The 9617-nt window shown below is 62.3% G+C and overlaps 1 protein-coding gene across 1 annotated transcript; it reads right to left on the bottom strand.

The window, feature by feature from the left end:
- Positions 1-229: 229 nt before the first annotated feature.
- On the bottom strand, positions 230-9203 carry CALM3 (calmodulin 3). Its single transcript, XM_037059092.1, has 6 exons — positions 9061-9203; positions 4899-4929; positions 2565-2708; positions 2356-2462; positions 1966-2101; positions 230-1844 (listed from the first exon to the last, which is right to left on the bottom strand). The coding sequence occupies exons 1-6, from the start codon at positions 9061-9063 to the stop codon at positions 1816-1818; spliced, it is 450 nt and encodes a 149-aa protein (XP_036914987.1). The 5' UTR covers positions 9064-9203; the 3' UTR covers positions 230-1815.
- Positions 9204-9617: the final 414 nt, after the last annotated feature.

The following is a 9617-nucleotide window of genomic DNA, read 5'->3' as shown; positions in this document are numbered from 1 at the left end:
AGAAACCCCCCACAGGGTCTGAGTGATGCCCCTGTGCCCCGAGGGTGGGCTGGTCTCCAGCACACACGTGCACCCCTACGCTGGCCCGTGGCAAGCACTCAAAGCTGACCGGCCCCCGCAAGGCTGTGCGCTCCGGCCAAGATCCCAACTCTGGCCCACAGGGGCCCACTCGGCTGCAGCGACTGGGCCACAGGGTCCCAGGCCCAGAAACCAAGAAGGCCAGAGCCAATCAGGTAGTCACTGTATTTTATTGGAAAACATTGATATATATTTTTCTTCACAGCTTGAACTGAACACAATATTGCCCGGTTTAAAAAAAAAGAACCAAATAAAACCAAAACACTCCAAAAATGTCCACAGCTTCACGCCTACCTGCCCTCACCCCCAGCTATTGCTGGGTGTCTCCCACTATGTCCTGTCCCTTCGGTCCCCTCCCCTCTCCCAGAGGCAGGTGCAAGAGGGTGGACGAGAAGAGACTCTCAAAGCTGGGCAGGAAAAGCCACTTGATCGACCTGGGAGTGGGGGGGGGGGGGCACAGATGAAATGAACAGAAAAAGGGAAAAGAAGAAAAAACAAAACCCAGACGACCAAACTGCCCACATCAACTTGCTTGTCCCAGAGGAAGTCAGAAGCAGGGTCACGGATCATGCTCTCCGCTGGGGCGTGTGGGGGCAGGCAGGTGGGCGGGGGAGGCGGGGCAGAGGAGGGCACAGACAGCGGGGTGTGAGGGGCCTGCCGAGTCACCTCGGAGAAGCGGGAGGGGACGGCTGCGGCCGACAAGATTGTTTATTGCAGGTATTTTCTCCCGAGGGTGTGGTGGGGCGCATCCTCCCTCTCTCCACCCTTCAGCTAGCCCGGCATGGTTCTGACAAAAATTAAAGTTTTCAGGGGTGTAAAGGGGGGGGGGGAAGCCAATAGGATAACCAGCACATTACAAAGCGACCATCCCCACACCGGTTCCCACGAGGGGATGGCGATGCGGGTGGGCAGGTGTCAGGAGGGAGCGGCATGGGATGTTAGCACCAAGTATGTACAGAACAGCTGGGGAGCTTTAGGGACACGGGCAGGTACGGTCTGCAGTGCGGCCGACTGGGCAGCCCCCACCAGCCCGGCGTCAGGCGGCCAATCGGAGGGTTCTGGACAGCAGCCAGTGGGGCCTGGGTGCTGTCCACTCTGCCTGTCCCCGCCGTGAGTTGGCCCCTCAAGTGGGAAAAGAATGCCAGCTTCCGAGGCTCCCTGGCCCCTCAACCCCCTCCAGGGCCACATCCAGCCGACACCACGAGCCCCAGTCCTTCTAGAACACCTGTCTCGGCCCCTCGCCCCGGAGGCTGCTGGGATCTGCACACAGAATCACAGGGCTGGTTGCATGCTATGACAGAGGCGTGCTCGTCTGCCTGGGCGAGGGCCTCGTCTCCCCCCTAGCAGGTCCCGGACAGGGCTGGCAGCCACCCCAGCACCCAAAATAAGATGACAAATGGAAGGGAACAAACCGAAACAGAGGAGAGGTGCCCGGGCTGGAGGAGGAGGGCAGAGGTGCCCCCAAGGGGGGGGCACATATTATAAACGCCTCAGGCCCTTGCAGAGGCCGGTGGGAGGGGGAAGGCAGAGGAGGGGGCGAGGGTGTGGAAGGAGACTGGGAGGGAGGGAGAGAGGGAGGAAGAGCAGTCATGCAGCATGGGACAAATCCTTTGTGGCTTTATCAGATTCTCAGTCAACCGACTGGTGTTTGCTAGAACCGGAACGCAGGGGAGTGTCGAAGAGAGCGCGCGCGAGGAGAGAGATCAAGAGAACGGGCATCGCCAGCTGCCCGGATCTTCACTTCGCGGTCATCATCTGTACAAACTCTGGAAGGGAAGCGGGGAGCAGAGGTCAGCCGGGGAGAGGGGTGGGGCTGGGCCGAGAGTGGCCCTCCCCGCACGAGGGCCTGGGGGCCTGGCCCCGCAGACCGAGGCTGCGCCAGCTCACCTTCATAGTTGACCTGGCCGTCCCCGTCGATGTCAGCCTCTCGGATCATCTCATCCACTTCCTCGTCGGTCAGCTTCTCACCCAGGTTCGTCATGACGTGACGCAGCTCCGCCGCGCTGATGTAGCCGTTGCCGTCCTGGTGTGCGGGGACAGGCACAGGCTTTGAGCTGGAGGCAGTCCCCTGCTCTTTCCGGGGGGCGGTGGGAGAGGGCAGCCGGGGCGGGACTGTCTGTCACCCTGACTGGGCAGAGGAAGGGGCTCCCTGGAGCTGCTGCGTGAGTTGGCAGTGGGGCTGGCACGGGGACCCAGGCAGTGCGGACTCTGCGTCCCGGAGCCCTGCCCGCTGTCCCTCAGCCCGAGTCCCAGAGCCACTCTGGAAGGACTGCTTACCTTGTCAAAGACACGGAAGGCCTCTCGGATCTCCTCCTCGCTGTCCGTATCCTTCATCTTTCTGGCCATCATGGTCAAGAACTCCGGGAAGTCGATGGTCCCGTTCCCTGGAAGGTGAGAAAGGAGTTGGGAACACCCCTGGCCCGGGCCCTGGGAGGCGACCCCCATTGCCCTGAGGAAGGCTCCCTGTGCCCAGCAGTGGGGCTCACCATCTGCGTCCACTTCGTTGATCATGTCCTGCAGCTCTGCTTCGGTGGGGTTCTGTCCCAGGGACCTCATGACTGTCCCCAGCTCCTTGGTGGTGATGGTGCCATCTCCATCCTTGTCAAAAAGGGAGAAGGCCTCCTTGAACTCTGGGGGAAGAAAGGGAACGAGTCAGAGGCCAGGACCATGGGGAGACCCCAGCTCTGGGGTGCGGACTCCTGCAGGAAGGCCGAGGGCCAGGCGCCCCTCAAGACACCAGAGCTGCCCTCGGGTCCGGGCTCGCTCCTGGGCTCGGGCGGCCCCTTCCTTCCTTCAGCACCGCTCACCGGGCACCTCCGCTGGGCCAGCCTCGCTCAGGGAGGGCAGAGGGGAACGAGCTAACACTGTCCCTAGATGATTCCACATTTCTTTTTTGTCCCTGGACTCAGCCTCTCCCTCAAATGATGAAATGGACCAATGTCATGGAGTGGACGAGAGCCAAGAGAAGTCTCCGTCTAAAGTATGCCAGCCAAGGTCAACTGGCTGGGGGGCGGGGGGAGGTGGCTGCAGAAGGCCTTTGGCTGGCACTGCGTCCCTCCTCACCGACACCGCCAGCCCCGTTCCCTGGGACCGCTCCCAGCTTCCAGAGGAGCGAGCGGCTGTGTGCAGTGTGGGGGTGGCCGGCAGCAGAGCTCGGCTGACGGACGGTGCGTGGGGTGGGTGGGGGGATGGCAGGAGAGGGGATGGCTGCCAAGCCAGGAGGATGAGGAGCTGGTGGTACCGAGTGGGAGGGCCACAGCTGGGGACGTGTCAGGCGAGGGAGAGGAGCACGTGGCCCTGCCCTCCCACCAGGCCCGTTTTGGCATCCGGCGCTCTCTACCCCCAAACCCTGGGAGAGCAGATGCCCAGCAGCCTATTCCCAGAGGGTGTGGGCTGGGGTGGGGGTGGGGGGCAGCGTGCTAATGAGAACAGGGTGGGGAGCGGGCTGTTGGTGTTACTCGAGGTCAGAGTCGGGCCGTGGGTGGCAGGTGCAGTGGGAGTCGCACGCGCAGCCGAGGAGCTGGGCCCTGAGCCTCTGGGCCCTGGGGAGACAGCAAGGGTCTCCTTAGGGATGCCGGCACCTCCCTTGTTGTTGATGGGGTGGGGGCAGGGAGCGGGTCACATTCGTACCCTGAACTCATGATTGCTAAGCAACGAGGCAGTTCTCGGGCTTGCCTCAGTGGGGTCAAAGTTGAGAAGCTAAAAGTGTGACTCTACGTGCAGGGGGGCGGGGGAGGAGAGAAGGCAAGCCCACCCCCACCTCCACCCACTGGGCATCCAGTGCTGGTCCCGCGGCTGGCGAAGAGAGCAGCGCTGCCGTGTGGGCAGCCGCCGGGGCCAAGGCCCCTGCTCTGAACCTCTGCTCCCACCTGCCGTGCTGGCTGGGACTGTGGAGGGGACCGAGGGCTGGTCTCTGTCCTCAGGCACCTCGGTGCGGAGAGCGGGGGCCCCAGAACCCCCCTCAGTCGCCCAGTGGCCCCAAAGGTGTGCAGAACTCTCCGACACATGACAAAAATGAGTCAGATGGGACCCGAGGGTTCCTTATGGTTTACTGGCACGCCTGTGAGGGTTCCTTTGTGGATCACACAGCCCACAAACACCGACGGAGCACCCATGCGCCCGCCAGGTTCCGGGCTCTGACAGGTGCGCAGGGACCAGCAGACACGGAGACGGAGCCCCAGCCCCAAGCACACACAGCCCGTGCCAGGAGGCAGAGTGGGCAGGGACGCTGGGAACGGCTCGGAGGCCACAGACAGAATGACAGGACAGAGTTAGGGCGGGTCTGTCTGACAGGGAGAGAGGGATAGCCTTTCTAAGGTGACAAGTGAACCGAGACAGAGGAGGAGAAGTTGCTGCCCATGCAGAGACCTGGGGCAAGGGATGCGTTTCTGGTGAGTGTGAGCACGTGCCGAGGGGAGCACTGGGTGCGGAGAAGTGCTGGGTGCGGAGAAGTGCAGGGAGGGAGGGTCAGGCCAGCTGGTGGGCGGCTCCAGAAGGGGGGGCAGGGAGGCAGGAGCTAGGACAGAGAGCAGGTTCACCCAGCAGCCACCGACTAGAAGACCCCGGAGGACTGGCGGTCGGAAGGAGAACGCAGCCTTCAGGGCTGGTTTGGTGCCTGCCTCGGGACTGCAGTGTCGGGAGTCACTGGGGCACCGGGGCGGTCTCCTACACCTGTCATCAACCTTCTGAGCACCAGGTGTAGCACTAGGTGGCTTAGGGGACACATGAGTTCATCTGTCAGATGTCACCCCTGGCAGGAGTAAGATTCAGCTGGGGAGGCCTTCCTGAGGCGGGGTGCAGGGTGGGGTGGGCAATCTCACCTGCGATCTGCTCCTCAGTCAGTTGGTCAGCCTGGAAAAGCAGGAAGGGGACAGTCAGTCACTGGGCCGGTGGCCGCCACGACCACCCCTTCCTCACCGAGCCCAGCCCCCACCACCCCCAAGAGTCCAGCTCCGAGTGGCATTCCACGTACATGGCAGAGGGAGGTGTGTGGCAGGGCCAGGGCCCAAGTCTGGTGATTCAGGAGGACCGGCACTCAGGTGGGCAGGGCACCCTGGCTGGGCTGACCCAGGGCCCCAGACCCCAGTGTTTCGGGTCCTGACCCCAAGGGTGGGAGGAGCACCTGGCACAGCCCGGGGCTGTGGCTCAGAGTCAGGCCATTGCAGGGAGCCCAGGGCTGAGTGAAGGGAGCAGTTGCCCTGGAGGCCCAATCGAGCAGCGCTGGGAGGCTCCAAACTGAAACAGGCCAGTCTCTGGGTAGGGCCGGGCCAGCGTCTGGGGCTCTCTGCTGGTTTCTGTGTCAGCTATTTGGAGGTGCTAAGTCCAAGCGCAGGGCACCCAACTGGCAAACATGCTCCTCACTGGTGGCTCTGAGTTGCTCCGAGTGCCCGAGAGAAGCCGGGTCAGGCCGGAGGCAGCTGCTCCCCTCCCCTGCACACAGGGATGGCTCGGGGCATCATTCTGTTGTTTCCCTTGGACACGAGGGGCAAGTGTCGGGGAGGGGACTGCAGAGGGCAGCAGCGGCAGCGGTGGCAGAGGCTGCAGGACTAAAGTCGGCTTCCCCAGCAGCGCTGCAGTTTTTAACCTTTTCCAGCCCTGGCCACTCTGGAGACAGGACACCAGCCGGTGGCAGGCAGCCCTTGCTGCATGCGGGGTTTGGGGGTGGGGCGGAGAGGCCAAGACTAGCTTTCCTTGTGCTGTGTGCTGGGAGCGGGCCAGGTCCAGGATCCCCTCTGGGAGGACTCAGGTGCAGGGCTGACCCCCACGCAGGCAGCAAAAAGATACATTTCCCTTGGTTTCTGAGATCGGGGCCAAGAAGGCACCTCCCTCCCCTCACCACTGTGGGTCCAGACTGGGTGCCCCTCCTCCTCACTGACTTCCTTTTACAATTAGGGGAAGGCGGCTCCGAGTCTATAGCAGGGTGCTAGCTTTTCGTCTGAGAGTTCCCCCAAATGGTGCAAACTGCAGTATTTGCATTATTCTACAGAGAGGTTCCAGAGCTTCCATGGAAGCTAGCAACTACCCCGCAAACGCCCACCCCATCCCAAATATGAAGAAATGGTCACATTAGAAATCAAAAGGATGGGGACAGAGGAGAGATGGCTGGGGGGGGGGAGAGAAAAGCACCCCATATGCTCATTCTAGAAAAGTCCAAGGTCCAAAGGAAGGTTTGGAGTCCTTCATTGCCTTAAAAAGACTAGGCGCTGCTGGGCCCCCAGCCGCCCGCCCGGCAGCCCCAGGCCCACAGGCCCCTTGTTCTGCCCTCTTCCTCCAGCTCCTGTGGGCGAAGCGGCCTGGGCCGGTCCCCAGGATCCTGCCACCCGCGGAAGCTGCTCAGGGAAAGTGAGAGGAGAGGGTGGGCTCTGGTTACCAAGGCCAGGCAGTGCCAGGGGAGGGGAAGAGGACTATCAGAGAGGAGAGCAGCAGCCTGGGGAGGAGGGCCGCCCCCTGCTCCCCATCCTCTCGCCTGGCCTAGATGAAAGCCAGCCCAACCAGGGCCTTCCCACCCCCACCGCGCCACGCCGCCCTACAGGAAGCCCAGTTCTCCCCCACCTCTGCGAAGTGCTGTCAGGGGCTGGGGCTGCCCACTGCCCCTGAATAGGTGTGGCTGTGCCAGGGGCCAGCCAGGCAATCCCCCTCCAGGTCAGGAGACCCTCTCCCCTGCTGGGTGGAGGGAAGGTCTTAGCTCCAAGCTACAAATCTGAACTCGTGGCTGCCACCCAGCAAACTGATGACCTGTTCGAAGCCATCACTGCTGGGGGGACCCTTCCAGGGCTCCCTCCCTTTCCAGGACTGAAGATTTTAAGCCTTTACCAGAAACTGCCTCCCAAATAACCCAGCTGGTGTCCTGTCCCCTTTCCCTTATCCTGGGCTCCAGCATGCGCCTGGACAAGGAACACCTCGTGGGGTGGGGTCAGGGCGGGGTTGGGGAGGGAAAGAGGGGGTCACTTCTCTGCTCTGCCCAGCCCCCAGTCCAGGCCAGGGAGCAGTGTTAGATGAGATCGGAAACCAGGGCCAGGGCCCCAAGGAGGAGCCGCAGCTCTCAGGCCAAAGTCCGTCCAAGGCCAGTTTACGGGGCTTGTCCCACCCATACTCTGCTGATTACAACTGGAAAGAGAAACTACCTGGGGCCAAAGCCCGGGGGTGCTATTTGGGAAGTAGGGGGGCCGCTGGCACCTGCCAGTGGTTCGGCGCCCCCTCAGAGCAGTTCTGCAGGGGGCAGCTGGGCAGCGGCGAGAGGAGCTGTCAAGTCTGTGTCAGCAGGAATGAGATCTGATACACAGCGTGGCTGGCTGCTCTGCCCAGCCTTGCCAGGGAGGAGGCTGCCCACGGTTCTGAGGCTGAGGCTGAGCCTGGCGGGGCTGGGGGTGTTGTGGGCGATGGGGAGTAGGAAAGAACTGGTCTGCTGGTTTTCTCTCAAAGTCCAGCTGCGTGAATTAACGGGAGTACTCAGAGCCCTGAGCGAGCAAGTGGCCCTCAGAAGGGGTCTCTCTGGAGGTCCTCTCTGGCCAAGCTCCACAGCCCCCACCCTGAGGCTACAGGATCGGCGTCTGCTTGTCACTGACGCCACACTGTATTGCACTGTCATCTGGCATACTTGAGGAGATGTGTGTTGAAGAGATGTGCGTGGAGCTGGAGATCAGAGAAAACAAGCACTCCAGTTTGGAAAAAGCCGCTCTCCTGGTCTGAAAGGGGTAGCGAAGAGGTGAGGCTGAAGGCTTAAAACCTGGCTCATGTGATGCATCCTAAACTTTGACCCCCCCCCCATTTCATGCAGCTTCAGTGCGCAATAAGGGCCTGAACAACTCCACCCACCTGCTCACACTTCCCAGGGTGGGGGTGGGGCCTTCTGCCCAACCTGTTCTTCTTGGGGAAGGGGCCTCCCTGCAGCCTCTGCAGCCCACTCCCCATCCAGACCGAATGGTCTTTGTCCCAGCTCTTCTCTGGAGACTTCCAGGGAAGTACTCACATCTATCTCCAAACCTAGACCCACCTTGGCTGCCATTCATTTCCTCCTCCCTGCCCCAGGCCTCCTACCACCTCACCCTGGGCCACCCCAGCCCACATCCTCTTCCACCCCTCACCTTGGAAAGCCACCTTCTCATGGACCCAAACCCAACACTCTTCCCTGACTTCCCCAAACCCAACCCCCCTCCTAGATCAACAGCCTCAACCCACTAGTAACCTCGGCATCTTTCCGGGTGCCCTGAACTCGATCACGAGGCCCCCAGCTGCTCCACCACTGGCAAACACCAGCCTTGCCATTATCCCCTTTAACCACCTGCCTAACCCCAATCCTTTTCGTTCCCCGCAGACTTCAAGAGCATCTTCTAACCTTCGCTACCACCTACCCCAGGCCCTTCCTCCCCTGAGCTTTACCCTCCTCCTCCATTCTGCAGTGCTGCTCTTCGCAGATCTCCTTCTACTCTCTGCAGAAGTCACCCCCATCAACACCCAGGCCCAGCTACCCACTGCGCCTTCTGGGGGCGCTCCCCAGGAGTCCAGCCTGCCCTGATGCCTCTTCCCTGCATCCACTCCGGACCCAAAGCCTTCATCAGGGCCCAAATAACCCCCACCCCTGCCAGTGTTTCTTATCTCGCCCCAGTGAGGTCCAAACACCCCATCTCAACGACCAAACACCCTAGCCTAGGTTCAAAACGCCTCTTAGGAGGGGTCCAAACGCCCCCTCTGAGGGTCCAGATGGTTCATCCTAGGTTCAAAGGCTCTTGAACATTGAGGATCCGATGCTCGTATTGGGGTCTAAACAACCCATTTGGTGCTTAAAGTAGCTTTTGGAAGTCCCCAACCCCCCTTTTGGAACCCAAAGGTCCCCCTCTGGATTCAGATGCCCCCTGACTGGGAGGTAGCGAGGAGTCCAGAGACGTCCCCCGGGGCCCGGACTCCCCCCATTTTGGGTCCACTCGTTCTTTCAGGGGTCCTGCCGCGCCGTGTTCGCCTCTGCGGCCCCAAAGCCTCACTCACCATGGCGAAGCCGGGGTGTCCTGAGCTCGGGGATCAAGGTTCCTCCGGCGGCGGCAGCAGCTGCAGCAGCTCAAGCTCCGCCGCGCGTCCGCGCCTCCACACTCTGCCCGCAGCGCGCGCCGCCGCCACCGCTGCCCGCCCCAACGGTCCCACAACGGACGCCGCGCGCGCCCCGCCTCGCTGGGCCCCGCCCCGCCCCACCCGGCCCACGTGCCGCCGCACTGCGACTCCCGCGGATCCCTCCGCGCCCCAGCCGCGCGGCTGGGCCCGCGAATCTCCCGCTCCCACCCTGTACTGAGCCGGGGTTTGCCGCTGGTCGCGCGCGTGCGTGCGAACCAGCAACGGGACTACTTTCCATTGCCGCGCGCCCCGCCCCCTGTGTCCACACCACTTTCCTCCCCGGCGGAGGGACACGCTAGGCCGCTCGTGACGCGTCCCTGGTGTCAGCCGCGCCGCTATTGGGCCCGGGCCATAGCGGAAATAAGAGCGCGGCGCCGATTGGTCCGGCTTTCCCTGCAATGCGTCAAACTGGGAAGAGCCACTGCGTGGTGGTAGGG

The sequence above is a fragment of the Sturnira hondurensis genome, unplaced genomic scaffold, assembly GCF_014824575.4.
Source record: "Sturnira hondurensis isolate 20B ecotype Veracruz unplaced genomic scaffold, ASM1482457v3 Scaffold0001020, whole genome shotgun sequence".
Classification (NCBI taxonomy): Eukaryota; Metazoa; Chordata; class Mammalia; order Chiroptera; family Phyllostomidae; genus Sturnira; species Sturnira hondurensis.
This window is presented reverse-complemented; position numbering and strand designations above follow the sequence as displayed.

Bases quoted from the DNA above. Each gene is read 5' to 3' on its own strand.
- CALM3 (XM_037059092.1), bottom strand. The intron at 2,102-2,355 runs GTAAGCAGTCCT...CCCGCACACCAG, and splicing joins CCTTCCGTGTCTTTGACAAG to GACGGCAACGGCTACATCAG. The intron at 1,845-1,965 runs GTGAGCTGGCGC...CTTCCCTTCCAG, and splicing joins CGGCCAGGTCAACTATGAAG to AGTTTGTACAGATGATGACC.